General features: G+C 41.2%; 2 protein-coding genes and 1 non-coding gene across 5 annotated transcripts in view; 2 read left to right on the forward strand and 1 right to left on the reverse strand.

The window, feature by feature from the left end:
• The window catches only part of LOC135497578 (uncharacterized), a 40,453-nt gene extending 36,036 nt beyond the window's left edge, over positions 1–4,417 (forward strand). Inside the window, exons 21-26 of the mRNA XM_064787335.1 lie at positions 705–800; positions 1,565–1,660; positions 2,092–2,187; positions 2,582–2,678; positions 3,762–3,878; positions 4,266–4,417. Coding sequence (XP_064643405.1) covers positions 705–800; positions 1,565–1,660; positions 2,092–2,187; positions 2,582–2,678; positions 3,762–3,878; positions 4,266–4,323 — 560 coding nt within the window. The 3' untranslated portion in view covers positions 4,324–4,417. The remainder of the gene's footprint in view (positions 1–704; positions 801–1,564; positions 1,661–2,091; positions 2,188–2,581; positions 2,679–3,761; positions 3,879–4,265) is intronic.
• A 1,694-nt stretch (positions 4,418–6,111) lies between these two features.
• Positions 6,112–22,713, reverse strand: part of LOC135497954 (neuropeptide S receptor-like) — an 86,910-nt gene continuing 70,308 nt past the window's right edge. Inside the window, exons 1-3 of one of the 3 annotated variants that reach the window (XM_064788008.1) lie at positions 11,511–11,572; positions 9,790–9,966; positions 6,112–9,515 (exon numbers count right to left, since the gene is read on the reverse strand). In XM_064788008.1, the coding sequence (XP_064644078.1) occupies positions 8,145–9,515; positions 9,790–9,903 (1,485 nt within the window). In that variant the 5' untranslated portion in view covers positions 9,904–9,966; positions 11,511–11,572 and the 3' untranslated portion in view covers positions 6,112–8,144. Of the gene's footprint in view, positions 9,516–9,789; positions 9,967–10,179; positions 10,195–11,510; positions 11,573–22,713 lie in introns of those variants that run through there. The other 2 variants (XM_064788009.1, XM_064788007.1) reach the window with 2 other exon arrangements.
• Positions 17,636–17,708, forward strand: Trnaf-gaa (transfer RNA phenylalanine (anticodon GAA)). Its single transcript has one exon. It is a non-coding gene; the product is annotated as a tRNA-Phe (tRNA).

The raw sequence follows: 22,713 nt of genomic DNA on the forward strand, positions 1-22,713 counted from the left end.
GCGTAGGCCCAGTTCGCATTTAAACTCACCAAGAACTCTTCGTCATTACTGTATTAGGTGAATGTAGACCCTTGATATTGGCCAAGATGCGTTTAACAACACAGAAGCAAGTCAGTTTGACCACTGTATGGACGTCCTGAGTCATCGATGATGGAATATCGGACGCGACGAAATCGCCTAAATGTCTTTACTTTATCCCAGCCAGACAGCCTTGATAAGGTGACGGGATAATGATCCATTCTCCCCTTGATTAAAGCATCCCCAATGACATTAGTGATTCCATTACTAAATCAGGTATCCTAATCTGCTGGCGCTGACCACTGGACTTGACCCTATGCGCTGCCGCGAGTGGTGTTGATAATATTGCCGTGTTTGCAGCGGTACAGCTGTCTTGTCCTATTGTACGCCGTACGCACACTATTCAGATGTTTTAATACTTCTTCCCTCTTTGTATACATGTGTACGCTAGAGCCCATTCGAAGTTCATTCGAAGTTTGAAGCCCTGTTAAAAAACCGCCTCGCAGCACGAGCGAAATATATCGTTACAAGAGATCATCTTAAGTGTGATGCAACATGTGGCGCCGCTTGTTGGCGAGTCAGCACATTATCCTCCAAGCCACCTACATGTAATTTCCACGCCCAAGTTCTCTGTTCAATGTAAACACTGAGTAGAATGTCTAGAACTGGCTATTTCTCTTTTTCAGCAATCTGTGATAGTGGTTGTGCCAATGGGGGCTCGTGTGTTGCGCCGAATCGCTGCAACTGTAAGAGTGGCTTTTCGGGTAACAGATGCCAAAATGGTAAGCAAAATCCTCAACTTCTAACCAAAAGTATAAGTTCATGATCATCGGTCGCCGTGTCGCAGGAAGAGGGAAGAGGGAAGAGGTCAGCCCACAGCATACAAATCGTAATGATTTATCGTTCTCACGTATACAAAGCTCTGTCCCTGGGACTCGAGGTTACATTAAAACATCATTGGATCCAGATTGTTGCCAGTCGCGACATCAGACCACATAATATCAGACTTGTTGCAAGAAACCAAGAATGGTCAAACTACATATAATCTGCATTATTGGTGTCAGCAAAGCACATTACTTTCAGTTGCTGGTATCAGTTATAACGCAAGTACACGTAAGCTTACAAGGTGCACCCCGCAAGAAGGTTGCTCTGACCTTTGAAGAACACAATACCTTGATACCCGGCAGATAATCTGAGTCCTCATGGTGATTACTGTTCTGTTATCTTTGTATTTTGGGCAGACGGAATAGTAATAAGATGGCAAATCCTTATTTATACCTTTTTGTTGCTGATGTGGCACCCTTTTTTGCATCACGACAGGAGATATCGATTCTGTAAACGCGTTCCAAGGATAAAAAGATCCGCGGGCTGCAAGCTAATCCCACATGTTCGTAACTTAGCCATATATCTTTTTTTAAAACGCAATATAGCGCAGGTGAATGTCGTCCACACTATTATTCGCTAAGCTGTAATTTGCAACTGAACAACAAGTCAAAAATACGCATTTATGATATAATTGTACACATCATTATTTTCATCATTTCAGTCATATGCAACCCAGCTTGCCAGAATGGTGGGCGCTGTCTTTTCCCATATTACTGCCAATGTCGGGCTGGCACCAGCGGGAGATACTGTGAAAAATGTAGGTATTACTTTACTTAGTTCTAACATTATCATTATCATTATCATCATCATCATGATCACCATCATTATCATCATCATTCTCATTCTTATAACATCATGATCATTATCGTTCTCATTATCATTGTAATTTTCTCAATTACCTTCGCCAAGTAAGTAATTATCATCCGAAACGTTCATCGATACTGACTGTCATTGGTTACCAGTATAATAACGACTTTGCGTTGAAGTTGCGAAAGAGCAAATATGAATACGTCATGCAAATCATATTCGTAGACATTCATGGTTGTATCCTCTCTAGTTTTGGTCCAACGCCCCGAAGGTATAAGAAAGATCGAACCTTTACAAAAAAATAACAACATTAATATGGTAGCAGTACACCTTGTTTTATTTTTAACTATACATGTATCATGTATAAAACTTCTTTTTCAGATACTTGCTCAATATCATGTAAAAATGGTGGAGTTTGTTCCGGGCCCGGAACATGTAAATGTAAACCCGGCTATAATGGAAAATATTGTCAGACAGGTAGGTTGGTGAATGGAAATATGCTTTTCAGAATATGAACTGAAGAGGAAAAATGCTTTGCGTGATATTTGATCTGGGCCCGGTAGCTCAAAACGAAGTAGCAATAAACTTGCCATTAAGGTTGACACTCCTATATTCTAGTGCCCTAAATCGCTCATCTTCCTCTCCGTATTATTCATATATGACAACGTTTACCAAAATATTTCTGACAAAGATACATTATGTGATGCGTGAAAGAATGTAAGTGAATTTCCACCAGCAACCGATGATTGCCGTGGACTTCCAAAAGTAAGTCGTGAAACAAAGCAGCGGGTATTTTGAGGCAAACATTGTTTGACATAAAATTGCTTGATTCTTGACTCGTCGTATTCATCTCTGTCGTTGTCTGTTCCAGCCGTGTGTCGCTACCAGTGCCTCAATGGCGGGCGGTGCGTGGGTGTTGATAGATGTCAGTGTCCTCCTGGTTATTATGGAAGGCGCTGCGAAGGCAGGTAAGGTGAAATTTGTTGGTTCGTAGGGGTAGCGGATGCGTTTAGGGGTGCGAACGTCCTTTAACGGGCCTGGTTTTCATAATCGCCTCGCCAGTGAATGAGGTTTTCATAAAAACCTGGCATGTGAAGGAGGTTTCCTTAAAAATCTGGCCAGTGAATGAAGTTTTCATGAAAATCTGGCATGTGAATGATGTTTGCAATAAATCCGGGCATGTGAAGGAGGCGTCCTTGAAAACCTGGCCTTTGAATGAGTCTTCCATCTGGTCCATGAAAGAAATTTCTATGAAAGCTCTGGCTTTGCTTGTGGATGAGGTTTTCATGAAAACCTTACCTAAAATGTGGTGGCTTCGGATTGCAGCCTGTTGAATGAGAAAGCATGCTTCAGTTAAGATCAAAGAAGAAGATAAAAAATATGACTATGAGCAATCCTTTGTACCTAGATATGAAATAAGAATGATGAATGATTTTATTTGAAAACTGTTCTTCATCAAAGGCGGCCATTGATAAACATTATAAATTGTACTGTCAGCATGGTTGGAAATTCTTCCGGTCCGTCCTCTTTGAAGCTGCGTAAGAATGGATTAGTCTTCTGATACAGTTATCGATACGTTTCAACTCGTGTGAATGAGTGAGAGACGATAATACCATCGAGACATGGTTGACTTGATAGGAAAGGCAGAATCCTTACATCTAATAGATGGCGGAATAGCAAATTAGTTTTACGACGTGATCGTGTGTTATGGCACACCCATCGCAATAAAAGTACATGTAATATCGATGTGTAACAGAGTATTTATAATGCGTACTACATTCGGAAAGACTGAGTATGAGTGAATAAGGGAAGAATAGGGGAAACATCGAAAAATGGGGGACAACTACAGATTTTACACCGGGCCAAGGTCATCATATTGTTATCGACGAATCTGACCAGCGGTGTCAATCATCACTTAGTGGTTGGCTCTATCCGTTTCAATACAGAACCTTTCGCATGATGAAATGATCATCGGATGTTTTGGACCGCCAGCTACTGCCGCCTACAGTTAATCAAGAAGATACAATAAACACGTGAATTTATTGTTTCAGGAGATGCAAATATACAATGAAGACTTCGACCTACGCCAGAGGGTACAGAAAGCAGGAACGACAGGTTGTGACAACGCGGTGTGGGTACTGGAGGTGGTCTCAATGCGCTCGACCAAGGTATACAAACGCCATAAAGAGAAAATATTAGGGAGTTGTCGCAAAGCCCCCCCCCCGAAACGCCAACGCGAAAGCCTATCGCATTGTTCGACATCGTAATGAGGATGAACTATCGGTGTTCACGTTGGCGTTTCGGGGCTTTGCGAAAACTCCCTGTTTTAAAATACCTACAACAAGCTCACTGACTAGGCCTATGACTTGATTGCCAAGCCCTTGTAAAAGTATGTACTTAACTGTTAATGAATGCATCAAAAATTGTGAAATAAGTTTTTGAATACATGCACTACCAAGTGCCACAAGTTCATCTTATGACGCTTCGAAAGACACACATATAGCTGATTTTGCCATTTCATTTGTTTGCTAAAGGAAATTCGTATCATCTTTCAGGATCACGTATACGATGGTCTACCGAATAGCCTACAGAACGGAGTACATTTGCTCGTGACGACCACCAAGTTACTTTTATCAAAAGCTGTAATTATTATTAATGTATTTAACTTGTAAATTGAATAAAATAATCGTGGTACCGTGGTGAAAAATGAATTATGTTCTTTAGTTTGTTCGTGACGATTTTCTTTCTTTTCTGACAGCATGTAACATCATAATCAGAAGGTCGTGATACCGACTCTCGGAAGGACCACCCACTCTGCGTCTTTGGGCAGGAGACTTGACTTGACCTGCCTTGTTCATCTAGGAGTATTAAGATGGCTACCTAGCTCGGCGCTTCGCGGGTTACGTAGGTACACTTCAGGATAACCTCCCCCTTCCTTCTCGTACGCACCTCGCCCGCTCTGGTACCCTCGCTCATCGTCCTTGGTGCGTACTTTATGGATGCCCCCAAGAGAAAGAAATTACATGTATGTGTGCTCAAGGAAACGCCTACTACTGAATTTGAGGTTTACAAAGTAATTTTGGCCACGGTCTTTGTAAACTTTCCGGCTGATGGTCGCGTACGTGCCTGAGATTCACCCCCACCAACGCTTATGGCTGATTTGAAATGACGCACTATTGAACAGTTCTTGGTTGTGTCACTTGTGTCTCCTAAACCCACGGCCCATTTTCATCTCGCAGTTCAAAGAATCCAGGATTATATTTCGTTTCATATGACAGACAATGTTTTGTGAGCAAGACATCCCCGACTCAGACGGTTTAGCCCATGACTGATTCAGTCATTTGAAAATATACACATCTTGTTTGTAACTTTCAATGATCGCCATGGTACTTTAATTTTCAAATTGTGTTTTAGAATGTTTTGTTGCGGAACAATTCAAGATAGAAGCAGCTTACATGACGATAAGAAGTGTATGCCTGACATGGCCTAATCGTGTCATATGAATAGAGAATCCATTGCCGCGATCGTCACAACATTATTCTTCTTGGATCTCTCAATTCTAGTTCCGTATTGTACTTTCCTTTAAAACATGACGCCATTATAGACATTCAAATTGACAAGAAAATCTCATTCCTCGGTAGATAATAGCGCGATTGTGCCGTCGGATGTTGGTTGTTTTTCTCTTGTTCACGCTATTCCATCACGGCAACCTTAGACATTTCACAAATCTAAACAGACAAAGAATGCATTAGTCTCTGGAGACGTGAGTTAGCATATCCAAAGGAAACCCGTCTGGGATAAATTTCAAATCCTTCGACAGGCCAGGGGCATGAAGAAAAACATGAAAATGAACTCACACCTACGACACAGCCATATTGAACAGACCAGCTGCTGTCAATATCTTAAACCTACGAGACATCTCATATTACCTTGACGTCGAATGGTGTCTGCGGAAGGTGATTTTCGTTGCACGGTGAGGTGAAATCTTTACCAACGACAGAATGGTCAGGACGCTCCAGACGCATGAGTTGTATCAGGGTCTGTCTTTAAGTGCACAAGTATAAAGTCGAAGCTCGAAGTATACCCAAAGTATAAAGCTCCAAGTATACCCGAAGTATAAAGCTCGAAGTATACCCGAAGTATAAAGCTCATCCTATGTACAGGGATTGCCAAGTACGACTCGGAGGTACTTAAGGAGCTATTTGAGGTAAAGATACCCGAAGTAGGCGAGTTGTTTCAAATACAAGGTTGGGCTCGTACGGCGTTATATCCGTAAATCCATCTGTCCTACACGCCCTATAAACTGTTCCACCAGCAAGAAAAGGTCACCCGAACAAACGAACGAGTAACGACATTTACTTTGAATTCACTGTAATATTATCATACAATATGATAACGAAACTTACAAAAACATTCAGCTGGTTCTAGATTAGACTACGAAGGCAGATTAAAAATATGTCAATGTTGAGTCGGTGTAGTGTTTATCAGTGATTCAGCCGGTATTTTAGTACTCCTTTGGCCTCACTGTTTGGTGAACACTGGCCATTACATCACGTGCTGTATTGTCAATGTCAATATTTTCAAGTTGAAACACCGTCAGTGTTGGTGTGGAACACTAGAAAATGGGGACATTGTAAACATTTCCTCGGCTGTTGTAGTACAAGAGACCCGTTCCATCGTGAAAGAAAGCTCTAAAGAAAAACGAGATGAGAACTTACGTTTGACGGTGATGACTTTCTGGAGGGGATATTTTATCACGCCCCCTACATTTCGAGCAACATTTCTATAATTAGCATGTTTAACTAAAAGATGAAATATCGATCAGTGTGCCGAAGTCCGTTCGCTTGATGTTTGATGTTGGTCTCTATTGACCATAACTCCCCCGCACATCGACAATAGTGGCCTCGCACTGGCATTACTGGTGGTCGCTTAAGACTACCAGATCATCTTCTTGGCTTTACTTTTCCTCGATATCATCCGCATCTCTCATAAATACGATCATGAACGACATCGAAATAAGCCACATCGTTCTAGCGCAAGATGATGATGATATCGGGGAGGACGTTCCTCACAATCCGATTACAACCGCTGATAGCTCACTCCGCCACGTGCCTGGGACAAATGTGCTTAATTCACCGAGATGATTACAAATCGAAAGGAAACAAACAAACACACAAACATGCTACATGCCCGGCATAACCGAAACGTATTCTCAAATCGTATTTGGCTGGTTTCAAATCCAGTCAGTTACAAATTCGTCAGTCCTTAGTTTTCCAATTTTGCGCGAACGGAGGAGGCGTTAAGGGCATGTGCTGAAGACAAAGCTGCAAAATCCATCCGCTAAACAAAGAACAAAAGCTGCAAACGGCAAAACTGTTGTAGACAATTACATATAGCAATGCAAACCAAATCACAAAGTAGAATGTATATCCGAGTTCTTTCAGAGTAAAGTTTGTCTGTATCCACATCGTCAAGTTGCCTGGAAATGTATTTTTCGTCGGGATTGCTCTGATTTCGCTGAAAACTTTCATCAGTTAAGTTGCTTGAAGTTGTCATGAAACGACTGTCATTCAAGTTGAATTCGGAGTGGGAATCCGTCATAAATTATGTGCAACCTCTGTATTGTGGTCCTGTTCAGCGCGGTATACATGCATACACGAAATAGGAATACAAATCGACACCATAGTAGTTCAAGAATAGAAAGACGGGTTAAGAGGCAGGGCGCCGGCTGTGGGTGAGAAATTCGTGACGTTAAAAAGATTCGTGATTGTGATAGATATTTGATTAGTGGATCGAAAACGATGGCAAGGTCGTGTGTCTTCACCTGTCTCCGAAATTCGAGTTAACAATTAATGTAGATCGGGCCATTGATGGAAAAGGAAAACATCTTTTTGTGCATTGGTGACTGTAGTTGCTGAGTAAATTCGCCCTACCTCGTCCCCTATAAGACACTTTCAGTGCTACCCGTATCATGGAGTGCTACATTTCCCCATGTCATTGTCGACACTTCATCTGACAAGAAACTGTCGTGACCAAAAAAAGATGTATCACTTATTCTTTTTGGAATTAGTGAAGTTAATTTCGAGTTGTAATCTAATTCAAACTGTGCCGAGAAAACATTTTACATTGCGCCCTAAACGGTGCCAAAGTGTGCTTTTGTGTTTCAGTCGGCTGCTCAAAATTATTTGTCATTGCATTAGACATGAGAGTGCACTGCATGCAGTGCATGCAGTCCATGGCATGCAGTCCATGGCAAGGCAAAATGGTTATAATGCACTGTCAAGTCTAATGCATTGAGCAATGATTTGATAAGACCTAAACACAGAAAAGTACACATTTGAACAGCGTTTTCGGGCACAAGGTATCAAATGACAAAATGTGATATGCCATTTTTGCCACGGTAGTTCCTTGTAAAGTAAGGAGTCATGACAGACCTAAACTGAACTAATATATTCTTTCATTTCCTTCCCTAAAAGCGGTGCAGACTCCTTTGACTGGGCCAGACTAGATGAGTCAGCTCCCGAATAACTACTATGTACATGAATATCACATGCTGGGGTACTTTCAGTTTGGTCTGGCATGACGTCATCGGTGGCCATCACGTCACCTGAGTGCGCCAAGACGTCACTGTTCGTCACTGTCACGGTCACTGTCACCTTCCAATTTTGATCAGTTTCCGCCATATTGTAATTCCTGTCCGCGGTCACGTGATTCCTGGCGATCACGTGTTCTGGCGTCCCCAGTAACTCCTTACTATTGCTCCCGTAACAATTTGCAAAACAATTTTTATATATGCGGTTGAATGTATTGCATGAACAACGCATCCTAAAACAGCACCTAAGTCGTCGCCAACATTCGGCGTGTTTCAGGCGACTGAAACAGGGACACAATCTCGAGAATTTTATGTTGAACAATCCGTAAAGAATGGGGTTAAGCGCACTGTGTATCATGGCCATCTTTTCTGCCAATGACAACAACATCGTTAACTTTATTTTGTAATCACTATAAATCCGTATGAGAGATATTAAAAAGTACGGTATCCAGCACAAGAGGAAAGCTATGATGACTGATAATGATAATTTGACGGCCTTCCGTTTTGAATTCGCAACGAGGTCATTTCTAGTGCTCATGCGCATGCTCGGAGTATGACCAGACGTCACATGTCGGCCATGTTCTCTGATCTTCCCGTGCTCCTCGCCCGTTTCCGGTAAGCCTCGTTTCCATAGTGTTTTAATGATTTGCCAGTAAGAGTATGACATGATAATGGTTGGCACTACTAGAACGTAGCAGGCTAAAAAAGTCATGTAGACTTTCCGTTGCCACGGATCCGTATATCCCTTACTCCCACACTCGTAACTAGAGGTGCCATCAGGATGGGGTGATTTTTTTTCATATTGCACAAAAATAAACAATTGTGGAGTCGCGAACATGAAAGCTAAAGTCCACGCCACTGCGACCTTTTTCCAAATCTTTGGCTTGCGTGCCAATGATTGCAGTGGTTTCACAATGACTTGGTATCTATCTATACTCATAGCAGTTAGAAGAAAAGTCGAGCTGGCAAGTGTGACTATCTGCCCATAGACGGCGAGTTTGCAAAGCACCGCCCCCAGGACCCACTCTCCGAAAGCAACAAATAAGATCTCCAGCGTCATGGTGACAAAACACACCGTCAAGTCTCCGATAGCGAGGTTAACGAGGAACACACTTATTCTCCGACGGCGGCGTTCTTTCTTGGACATGAGGACTGCTATCAGTGCAACATTGCCGAATAGCGTCACGACCATTGTAATCACTGTAATAGCTACCTGTAAACAGAGAAAAGGCATCAACTAAGTAATATGAGAATATGTTACTCCGGTATACAATCCAAATCACGAATGACATCCGTCCTGCTCAGCGTCAGTGACGCGCAACGTAAATGTTATACATGGACATTATATACAACGAATAAGATATTCATAGCTAAGAATTTCAGAAGAAATTCATCTGGATTTTCGACCAGGGTAAGCATTTTACGGTGATAGTCACGTACTGTACATCGTAAGGAGGAGGAAGAAAAGTTGGAAAGAGAACCCGTACCTGTATAATGACTTCCGTCTTCCATTTCAGCTTATACGGAAGATATGGATTCTGGAATTGGGCGGTGGAGTTTGGCGTCGGTAGTAGCCATACCATCGTTTGGTTACCGAGCATTTTGGCTGCGTCTCCCTGGCCATAGGGAGTCAGACGTGGAGGTGGGGTCCATCAGCAAGGGAACTGAAACGAGTAAAGGGAGTGTTTTGTTAGATTCGTGTAGACTGGCATGAAGACGACACCACCTCGGCTACCACTGCAAAACACCGAGTGGAACACATCATGGAAATAGTAGCAGCAACCCTTGAAGAACGTCATCTAACTACCTGAAGGGCACGAAGACCAAGGAATTCGAAATCAGTCGAAACGGAGGAGAGGAGTAGAAAAGCGGCAAACTCTGCAAGAGTGAGCTGAGCTTACAAAAACACAGGGATCAGCGAATAGATGCCTTCAAGCGAAGACACCTACCTGAGAATATGTACACCTATTTTCCATTTACGTTTTTGAATCTCAACAATCTCGGCGCTGCTCAAATCCGTAACAACCGCACAACGGATGCAATACCCCGCTGCAATATCCTGCATGGTGGGACCGATTATTCAAAATACCGTTCATTAACCTGAAGACAGCCACGGAAGTCGACCATTAGTAACGAAAATCCTCAATGAAAAACTTCGTTTCTGACGTTTATTAACCAATGGTAATGGGATTCCGACTATTCTGAATGATTCTACGCGATTTTCTACCCGCTTATGCATTAAATGAAATGACAACTTCGGGAGTTCACACACGCCAATTATCTGCAACGCCAAATGACAGGCGAACACCGCATTTGATTACGAACACGATGTTGCATACACACTATTAAAACACTGGCAACACATTGTTCCCCTGGGAAATCATATCAAATGCTGCGATTATTATGAATACTTAAATAGTTGGCATATTGCTTTGAGAAAAAAACATCAGAGGGTGTGTAGAAATCTCGTAGGAATTTTTGTCTTATCAAGTATGGATTAAAGATCTTAGGTTGATGCTTGATCTTATTCAAGTTGAATAACAGACAACTGTAAAAAAAATGGCCTTGACTGTCGATGATATGTCGCAATTATCGGAATCGCTTAAGTCCGTCATGCTAAAAACTCTTCACAGAAAATAATTCTATCTCAAGACATGATTCTTCAGTAACTCAAGAGCATTTCAAAATTTTAAAGAAGACGCTTTTAATTAGCTCCTCAAGAAGTGATACTTTGCACAACCAACATGCATACTCGAGTGTTAGAAAGAAATGTCTCCCTGGGCTCGTTATTCCGCAAGAACGGCGCTGACGTCTCGTTAAAGATGTGCCTTCTGTAAATCCCAATTAGAAGACTAGGCCGCTTACTTTATTGGGATGAATCGAAATAGAGCCTTTAAAAAATACAAAGCAGCGATTACTATCGCGATGACTAAGTCGCAGCGATTTAAATCGCTCGTTTGCGGAGCACTTTACGATCCTATGTCTAAGATTCCTGTACATGCCAAACCTTAAGGTCGGCGGAGCTACTTTTCAAGCACATGAATCCAAATGTAAATCACAACGGTAAACATTTGATGCAGTAAGCTGGTCCTATTTGGAGAGTTGAAAGTAATAATTACATACCCAAGTCATCGTTCCTGCATAACCATAGTACCAATTTTGAACAATATTGATACCTGTAGTATAATTATACACGATATTCACTTACCAACGTCTGGCAATCGGCAACCCCCACGTGTATGTACTGTATATCACCAACGTGTCATCGACCGTGGCTTTAAATGAACTGTGGGAATGCATTCGTTGACCTCATCGATCGACTGCTAATAAATTTTCAAACTCTAATTATTCTATAGACTGAGCACTTTTGAGGACCACTTCCACCCATGTTTGAGTTGATGCTTGACCCTCTTTGGATACAACTGGGTCAAACGCAATGATAGGGAGGTTTCGCAATCTGTACGATCCTCTAAGTACGAAGTTAAGTACTGTTCTCGCATCGAATCCTGTTCTTATTGATCGATGTGACAATCATCATGTATACATAGTTGTAATGGTTAGAGGAGGAAACAGAGAATTGTCGATTAAAAGCATTTAAATAATTCGTCGTTCGAAGTTTTTCGTAGAGCTTTCGAAACCTGACTAATATTGGCTAAAATGCCTCCATAAGTTCAGGAGCGGTCACCGTTACAATGTTTACATCCACAGCTGCCATGGATTGACACTAACCTTCAGTTTTTAGACGTAAGTCCCAAATTCGTCCGATATTGGGCGTTTTCTGAGACCTGATATTGGCTACTCAGACCTTGTCACTGAGTACCAAACTTTTCCCGATATTGCGTGACATATGGTCTAACTATCGCAGAATTTGGAACATGCTTACTTTAAAAAACTTCAATAGGTGAATCGGAGACTGCGTGAATTTCAATCTGCCAATAGTGATATGAGGCCTCCCTGCAATGCCGTTGTGTAGAGAGATATACAAAAGACTCAGTAATTTTCCTGGCCCACGATTAGGAATTGGCGTACCCTTTAAAGCGACGGTACGAGATGATACTATTCAGGAGTATGTGTTGTAGAAGGATGGTTAAATGTTTTTAAAAATCACCGCAGACCAGATTTGCCTGGTACACCCTGTATAAAATTTATTGACCAAACAGACGCGGAACTCGATAATTGATAGCAGTTTCGGCATCAATATCGCGCTACTATCGTAAGATTGATTTCCCATTCTCGCTCTGAGCCAAACGGAAATTATCAAGATTTTCAAGATGATTAGATCACCAGTTCATTTTGTCATTCATTGTCGTCAAGATCGCTTCTGTATCTGATTACAATTTTGTCCATTTCAACTGGCCCATTGACGCTAGTGGCCTCTTTCAGCTGCAGCTTCGGGCAGACCAGTTGATTAACAATTCTGGTAGGGACTCAGCCTCACGCATGGTGAACATGTTTGACGCTTTGTTGTCCAGCTTATTGATGCCGCCGGTGTGTGCTGTCGCTTCAATAATTCATCACGAAATGAATTCACCGTGACAGCTTCATGCATTCCATCGCACTCCATTCTGACTGAAGCAACTTGGCGTCGTGGTAACCATTCTTAATTCCAGACAGGCTCCCTATGGTTTGTATCATCAAGAATTAATGTAGTCTAGTCGTTATTAATTCTAGGTATTACTAAATGATATTCCGTATTATGTGAAGTCAAGAATAAGGTACGCAAATATCTGTAAGTCAGATGCGAGTTTTTGAGCTCTACAAATTGGTTAGCTTTCGTTCCCTCCTGGGAACCTCATCAGTCTGGTAATACATCGCGTCCTGGTATAACACGTGAACGTACCACGTTGTCCTAAATAGATGGTAGCGCCCTGCGTCTTGGTTCAGGTCTAGTTCCCCATGGCTTTTCCGAACGTGTTGATATGGGTCGAGTTCTCCGCTGACTGATTACATCCATTATATGATAATTGAAAATCTCGCACATGACGCTTAATGCCAGCTCACCTGTCGTTCTTGGCCTCGTTTCCATTCAAACAATATCAGAAGACGAAAGCCTCGGACAACAGGCGAACTAGCCACTTTCAAAATCCTGTCACCAGGGGCCATTGCTTCGTCACAGCTGCTTCCGGGAATCCTTGCATGTAAACGCCGAGATTGTCCGTAGTTTCGACTCTAACATCTGGAGCAGAACTTCACGATGTTCTGCTATCTCGGCTACCGCAGTCAGCTCAAGCCTCCTCCTCTTATTCCCTACGTTGTATCTCCACATCTTCGTTGAAAGAGACAAACGTTTATCATTCGTTAATACACTTTTACAGCGGCTAAGATACAACGATATTGTTATAACCTGTGCGATATTAACTCGAGAAAGAAATATGAATAGGCAACACTAGCAAAAAAGGACAAAAGTCAAGAAATGTAATCTTCATATGGCGTTTTTGTATGACAACTGAGAAACTGTTTCTTCAAAACATGATTACCTTCGCTATTATAGAACGAACAAGGTCTTAGATTGTTTAGATATTTATAGGAATATCCAATAGCAGAACTTCTCTATTGAGGACACACTCCTTATTAAGGATACTGCATTTGTTCCAAATTGATAACATCTGTAATCAGGACCTCTCAAATAAGGACATGATTTGTCAGTCCTGTTGGAGTTCTTGATAGAGGGGTTCGACAGAATTGCGACAACAACTCAATTTAATGCTCCCTAACATCATTTTCTTTAATCATCGATGTTATGTCGCAATGTTATCTTTTAATCAATCACCTGCATAGCGTAGACAGAATGTAAACACAACGTTGCAGCAAGTCGAAAGAAAATTGCTGAGACAGCATAAAGAAATTGCCAGTGGTAAGACAGTGAGTAACCGCGCCGCGTGTACTATCACAAGACATGGGAAATGAATTCAAATTATGAACACTATATAGAGTCAGCGCCATGAATTGATGCAATTATTTCAAGTACGTCAAAAGTGATCTGTATCACGAAAAGGATGTCAGAGGGCATCGGCTTTATAAAATAATACCTTTAAAATTGCTTCGTGATAGTATACCGAAGGCAAGAGTGCGAGTAATGAGTTAAATCCTCTTGGGTCCGAAAATTAGAATCAAGAAAAAAACAATCTTTAAGGAACTGATCCAGTAGATTTTGCGCACCTACCCAAAAGGGCATGGACGTTTACGTCTACTACTTCTAAATAACCCAATAGTGCAGTGACACACGTCTTACAACTTAATTTCCGCGAAGGCAGGCTAACCCTATTATGCCTGATAAATCGTAGCAATGGCGAGACATCTCTGATAAAAGACAAAATCCCCTTACTCTAATCACAAGATAAATATTATAACATTGTTCTATTCTTTAACATAGCTTCTTTCGATGAAGAAATACGGTTGTTCACCCCGAGTTGCGCCGATGATAGCTACGTTGAAATGTTCTGGCACTCACATCGTTTTTATCGCTTATTAGAAAAATCGTCGTTTTGCTCGCTTGTCTGCACGAATCCAACCGAGCGAGATTTTATTCCTTACCTGTATCATATTCAAACGAAATAAAAAATTACTTCCTTTGACGTTTCTCTGATCAAAAGTCATCTTCGTTTAGTCAATTGTCAAACAAGAATTTAATAATGCAGTTTCAATTTTGGTTTTAAGAACAGGCAATTATCTATTGTTTCAGACTTTGCTGTGGTCGTCGTGTAGTGTACATTCATATATAAACGGGTGTTTTGAAAAGGTTTTTTTTCCATATTTGCCGAAAACACAGCAGCCATGACAGTATGACAGGAAAAAAGAAGTGTTGAACTACAAGACGGAAACATCGTTTGGTATTTTTAATCCCTTTTTCCAATTTTCAGTTTTCATCACATTGGATTTTTTTGCTAAAAACTGACAAAATATGGTTCGCCAAAATGATAAAGCGTTGTTATTGAAAAAAAGAACTAAGCTTCTCAATACACGAAGAAAGATAATACATCATAACAAGATGCGAGACAGCGTGGAATACGTTATTTTTATTTTTATCCCTGCTTAAAAATCAGAATTGTTGCTATTGGCTAATCGTTTCATAAGAAAAAATGGAAGGAACAGCCATGTCTGATTCACCAATTTAGGTAGCAAATGGCCGTTGAGAAAAATAACTGTCTCGGCGACAGGAAATTCCAGTTCGCGTATAAGAGTGGTTCAGCAGAGGACTTACTTAACTGCAACATGGTTACAAGCCATCAAAAGTGCATGGAACTCACCATTACCACTACATGTAGGTGGATTCGGAATACGAACGACCAAGCACGAAATGCGGTGGTCTGTGGTGTCATCAAGTAATGTGGTTATTCACATCCGCGACATGCGTTAGTAATCATCTAGAGTTGTACGTGGAATCGGGGAAATCTTCAAAATCCTTCGTCGATGAAATGCATTTCCATCCTTTGTTCTTTTCACCATTCGTAGCGCTTCGTAGGGGTTGCGAAGCCAGCCTATTTACATTTTTCATCCCATAGCTTAGCTAAATTGGATAACAACTAGCAAAACGAGAAGATAAGTAGATAATGTAAAAGAAGAACATAAGAGGGTGTACATTTTTTTTTCTGCTTTGGACTATTAGTATGTTACATGAGATTACGTCAGCCAGAAGTTTCTAGTCCCAGGTCGAGTCCAGGCACCATTACCCATCATCTCGGCGCCATCAATAGGATCGGGTAGTCCGAGGCCGGCGCTGGGAACCAGGATATCATAATGGCGCCCGAGTGTTTACGTTATCCAAGCCGTCCGTACAAAGAGCTTGAGGCGCACTTCTGCATGGCCAAGTGCCAACTGCATCGACCAATCCTACAAACCCTTATGACAAAGGGAACGGCAATTGACTTTCCATATTCTAGAGTGTACAGTCATATTCTGATGAAGCTAATGCCATATCGCTGTAGTTTCTTTCCCGAGATGTTTGTACTCGCCTTATTTCAACGCGTTCAGGTAAAACTAAATGTTATGAGAACAATGCAGTTAACATCTTCTGCTCTACATCACTTCTTTACTTCCGCTGCTCATAAAAGAGGAGATGAAAGACTTGGAAGTAACCCATGTCTTCATTCTACAATGCCATGATTTGACCTTTTCACGGAAGAAAGCAAAAGAAAGGGTAGTCCGGTAAATTATCGCCTTGTTCCTATCGCTCACTTCAGTAAAAAAAGAAGGTAACTTTACGTGAAAGCAACGCATGCACATTGTCATTAGGAGTGGAGGTGTTGTGTTCAGTGTAGTGTTTGCATTCGTGTCAGCAAAGGAAATGGTCAAACAGCTCAACTGTACACCCTATTTTAGCCAAACTAGTCACCAATTGAACTTCGTCGCCGAAGGGCCTTCGGCGTACGCCCTTATCCTCAAGAATGCGTATTTATTACCAATTGCCCTGGAATAACATATCAAATATCAACACTAGTTTGGACAGCTGAAGGGGCATTAATTGGCAGCTGGCGAAGAAAATATCGATCAACACCCGGCAATCAATATCTTAGACAATTGCTGATCAGTTGTTTAGCAGATTACAGTATAATGAATGGCCAAATGACTAGCTACTGTAACAGGTATCAGTTAGCGGCTTAAAATCCGTCATAGAATCATTTGCAATGAATGATACCGTAACTGCAACAGTCGAGATACTGAAGCATAGTGAGCCCACTGATTCCTACCCGCTATTAACAAAGAATATCCTTCTATTTCAGGATTCAACATAGGCTGTGTTGTTGTTCAAAATATACATATTTGGTGTTGATGCGAGTGACATGACAAGGTTCCACGACATTTATAGCCACGTGCTCTTCCGAAAGAATAACAATCACAACCTCCCATTGGGCTTCAGTGTGATTTGTTTACGTTGAGCTATTTATTTCATAGGCAACCTGGCTTTTGATATCTTCTATTTTGCTATACTCTTCGCTGTATGTTGTCTTGTTTTAAACTGAAAAATTATTAAAACATATTACATGCATGTTATATTTGACACGAAACAACGTCACACCAACTCGTCATGGATCACATTTTTGTTTGTTTGGTGAAATCCAATAATGCAAATGACATCGTCTTATTTGGCTTTCGATGTTGACAGAAAAGATGGTAGCTATGTTTGGGTGCATCAATAAAGGCAAACAACAATCGTTCAAAAATTTGAAAGTATAATTTAGGTTTGAAATTTTATTTATTAAATTAATTTATTAAAACATGCTCAATTTGGATTTTAACATAGTCGTTGTGTATAAGAAAATGCTGAAAATCCGTTTACAGGAAATCAGCGAGGTATGAGATTATACACGGTTCACAGATAGTACTAAAATAACTGCCGAAATAGCTCAGTTGGGAGAGCGTTAGACTGAAGATCTAAAGGTCCCTGGTTCGATCCCGGGTTTCGGCATTATCTTTTTTCGGCAAGCTCCATGCAAAGCATTTCATCATGATGAACTTCCGCATCCGTCAGAAAGTCAACGCGCGAATACACTGTTAAAAATCGGACATGACAACTGCTACTGAAAGTTGTTGTCATCCTGATGCAATTCCTATGTTACTGATCAACATCACGAAGGTTCATACTGAATACCAATTAGCAGAAAGTTTAAGAACGTCTAATCCTTTTTTTAATGTTGGGAATCGGAGCTTATCTCATTAAGGAGGTTGGGATCAGGGGCTTATCACTGCTGTTCTCAACCTCCCCGATGTAAAAGGAACATAGATAATTTCATACTTTCAAATGCAGCTTTTGAAATTATTGGAAATGTTTTATGATCTGCAACTAAGCCCAGTTTTTTAAAGGTTCGGTTAGGGAAGACAAACACGCGAACGGGAGCGTCTTATATGTGTTTAAAATTTTGAAAATATGCATCATATCTGACACCAGCCTGAAGCGAGAAACCGAATAGTTTAAACACTTAACCAGCATTTTAAAACGACTTCAAACGTAGTATTATATTACAATCGTATTTATATTACATATTCGAAGTATCGATTCGCCATGGCTGGCTTGCTCATGTTCAGGGTGAGAGATTTGGCGTGCCGACGCATAATTTCTCATATAAGCATTCAAATGATCTATTCCGGTGGTTGTCACTTGGTCTGTATCACAACATGACCGGTTTGGTTTGACTGGAAATAAAACTTAAATCAAACAGAACGGGTCTCTCTCCGTGCAACTCAGTGAGGATAAGGATGATGATTTCCACTACAATACTGCTAGTAGGGCTATACACTGCTGATAAAAGTTAGTTTGGTCTCAATTTATTATTATTACATGTATAGTTTTTGCGAGATAAGCATGTCTTCTAATAGTGACTCAAAGTGAATAGACCCTTTAAGGCCCGGAGAAGAAAAGACGTCGCGGGAATGGAGTGGTTTCACGTGACGTCATCACCTCCCATTCCATGGACAAACATAAGAAAGCAAGCACAAATTACCATGGCAGCATTTGATTCAGTTAAGTCAGTCATGACAGTAATCATTGTTCTGCCCTCCAACATGGCTGACAATGAAAACACTCCAGACACTGACAGTTAAATTGTAGATGTACGAATACCATCGTTGGTAATATCTTTCGTTCTGCAAGAAAGCAGCAAAGTAAGGGACAGGTACAATAATCGGTTGGGCAACTATGCAAATTTAGATGCAAGCCGCCAAGGAAAAAGCACCTGATAATAAATTCCATTCCTATCCACAGTCGAAGGAGCCGACACAGAATACAAATGCTTCCAAAACTCCATTAAGCTGTGATAAAAAGCAATAGACAGGTTGCAGGAAATTCAATGGTTTCGCATTTTGCTGGCGCTCTAACTATGCCACAGGAGCCTGGAGAGCCTTGGTAAGAGGTATCTGAGCCTTGGTAAGAGGTATCTGAATCTCAAAGAATACGAAAAAAAATTCTCATTCTGGCACCGAAAAACTTACAAAACATTGACCACAGTAAACAGAGGAAAAATGACTACAGATGCCTGGCAGAATACCAATCATTCTTTCCAAAGAGATATTTCCTTCTTTCATATGCGGCACTTGCCAATTGATAATAAGCTACGCAAGAACAGGCTGGTGATTATGAAATCATTTCATGCGCTATCGACCTCAAGCTTGCGGCTGATGGAGTCTTCCACCTCACTCTCTTCGTTTTTTTTTGATCGATAAAGAAAAACACGCTGTGGGAAATAGCATGTTTTCCAATCACCTCGGAGTACCATTTCCATTCAAGCCAGATTGGTCATTTCTATGAATTCTTTGTTAGGTCTTCCGAGTTCCGAGTTTGATTTACCCGTTTGTCCTGCCTGTTGATATGAGTGAGCTAGCTACGTGGGGACATCCTCGGCATGGTCTTTTAGCGGAATCTGCGGAAACTGGGCGGAAACAGCCTAAAAACAGTATTAGCATTTTCATTATTCGCCACGTTTTGTTTTCTCCCTACCACGGCCGATGAGGAAATGACCCGAGAAAAAAACGCAGACCATTTTTTTCATGCATGTTGGCTTTCTCCGTCGCAGTTTCAACCATTTGACACTAATGTGATATATTACAACTATTTGTTATACATATCGTTCTTCTCATATTGATAGTGGCTGTTTCCTACGAGATGACAGTATGATTTGTAATGCTATAAAGACCTGTCTACATGTACACTAGCGATTCCATTTCCCGAGGCTAATACAAGAAAAGGCAATATTTTACTCACACTTTCTTAAGGCTTTTTCTTCCACTTTTAGAATAATCCGCCGAGAATTTCCCCAAATATGCGGGACGACGCTTTTACTTTAATAATCCAATCCGCAATATAATAAGATATCGGAAATCCAAACTTCAAGACTCATACTCAGGCGCAACACCACATGTTGCACACTAATCATGAATACCACCAAGTCCAGGTATTGAGAGTGAATAATGATCACCGAAGGCTGAGGATGCGACTGACAACAACATTGGTATACTATACGTCCTTATATCGTGTTAAAAACCTATTGTTATACGGTAATTGAATTTCATGATGGAGTGCATAGATCAATATTCTAGAAGCAGCTGTACACATGTAAGTCAACCCCTCCAAAGTTCATATCATTTTGACCACTCTAATGGTGCTGGTCCATGAACTAGGTATTGGCTTGCACATTGACTGCAACTATAACAGCACTGCCAGTATTTTATTGACCGCATACAAATTTAAGGGGGGGGGGGCAGTTCTTGTACCAATGTTCTTAAATGACCCCCTTTTTAGAGGATTGCTGTCTAGGGTGACGTACGATGCGCTAGGTGTAATTACTCTTTCGTACGAGATATTTACGGTTTAGATTGCAATCATTAAAGGGATACTGTCAGAATAATTGATCAATAAACAATACAAATCGAGCATATTGCGATATTGAATACAACTATCACGAATGTAACGGTTATTAAATGCAGGATATGTCCTGATATGCCGGGGTAAAAAGCTCTGTGACGTGCTTCATGAAGATATCCGGGCGATAACAATGAGACTAAACCGCTTTCGCAACTTTGTTATTGCGAAAGTTTATGTAAAAAAATAGAGTCTTCGTCACAATTTTCAGTTTGGCGGATTACCGGCGAAATGTCTCTTAATTCTCTCCAATAAATATTTTTTCGCGATTTTCGTGGCCAGTTAACGTTATGTGCGAAATCCGCGAACATAAAACACGCGCAACGTGACATAATCAGTAATCCGCGTCCGCCGGTAGAGTTAGGGTTAGGGTAAGGTTCAATGAAGGCCAATGTTAACTTCAAAATCCCCAATATGCAAAAACTACATCTGGAAGCAAACGCGGATGCCTCATTTCTAATGCCCTAACATTGCAATAATAGTTGAATGATCTGGATTCTGTTATGCGTTTGCCTGGCTGTGCTTTGTCTCAATAACGCATCTCATGGTTAAGCCATCTGTCTCGAGGCGGTTGCGAATTATTCTAATCTCGTCAGTGAAATCGAACAGGATATTTAGATGAATTCAAACGTCTACAGGCCATTGTAGTGCTTGAGAAATTGGAAGTGCGTCAGTTGTGTTGTTGATGAGGTTTCAATTGAGGACCCGTAGCGCGACTTAAAAACCGGCGACAAGCTGGCGGGCTGTAGGGTTTTCAGTAAGGGCCAGGGGATAAATCGCCCGAGTGCAATATAAGCAACTAATCAAGAAACGCTCAGCACAAGTAACGATCATTGAAATATTCCCTAGGGTTACATGGGGAGGTTTTAACGTCGCGAAGTTGTGATGGGAAGTCTCGCCGTGATAGGTGTACGGGAACAAAACGATTATTTATGTGCGTTTAATCTACATGTATGCAGCGCGGTCAAACCGGTTTGCCTTGTTGACTTCAAACCAGTTGAGATGTTTCCACTGGAAAATTTACTTTATTGAATGGGTGACAAATCCGATATTGGTCAATTCACATGCAATCTCTCTTTAAGAAATGTGCAACGAGGATTTCTGATAGCGGCCATTATTTACGAGGACGACGCAATTGGCAACATCTTGAAACTGTAGAGCGAAGTCCAGACTACGTACTTAACAAGTTTTCCCACAGTCACCGAGTAAGAACAGAAAATGTCTCTGCATCCTATCTGGTGTCCCTGATGGCCTTCTATCCCGACATCAAAGCGAAAGTCAAATACTTACAAATTGAATTATTTGTCAGGATTGCTTAAAAATGATTGCCCATCCGCCTACCCTGGTCGTGATGTCCTTCAAACAATCAAGGTAATAGACAATAAATAGACTCAGACGGGCGAGGACAAAGCAGATCGAGACTTCCTGATAAACATGACCAAGGCTATGCATCAAAGGAGGTATATCAAGGCTATGCATCAAAGGAGGTGTAACAATGAAATCATGACAGTACGAAACCCTTGAACATGAACTAATTTCAGTGTCGTGACGCACTCTAGATATATTGCCACTTTGGGAACACGTGGTAAAAGTTACAATAGTCTTTCTCAGGTCATGCCGACTTATCGGCGGTGAATGTCAGTCCTAAGTCTCCTCCTGTCCTGAAGGATGGATATACGCACAACGGCGGTTCGTTTTGAATATAATGGTAGCAGAATGACGTTACTACAATCTTTCTCATTTGCGTTTTGAATATACTGGTAGTAGAATGATGTTACAATTATCTTTCTCACCTGCATTTTCTATGTACGTACTGGTAGATATTTGAAGATAATGCAACAAAGCGGATTCAGCCAGTAACGTTGTGAACAACCATTACGAAAGAAGTGGACGTCAACTTTGATGCAATGGCTTGTTTGCCAAATAGAACATAACGACAATGCGTCGCGAAAGACAAAGTTTACAAAACATCCACAGTAAAGTAAAGTAAAGTATGTGGGAATTTGGCGCGTTTCATTATTGCCCCCGCCGAAACGCACTTGATAAGGAATTCCCCTGA

The sequence above is a fragment of the Lineus longissimus genome, chromosome 13 (genome assembly GCF_910592395.1).
Source record: "Lineus longissimus chromosome 13, tnLinLong1.2, whole genome shotgun sequence".
In the NCBI taxonomy this organism is placed as follows: domain Eukaryota; kingdom Metazoa; phylum Nemertea; class Pilidiophora; order Heteronemertea; family Lineidae; genus Lineus; species Lineus longissimus.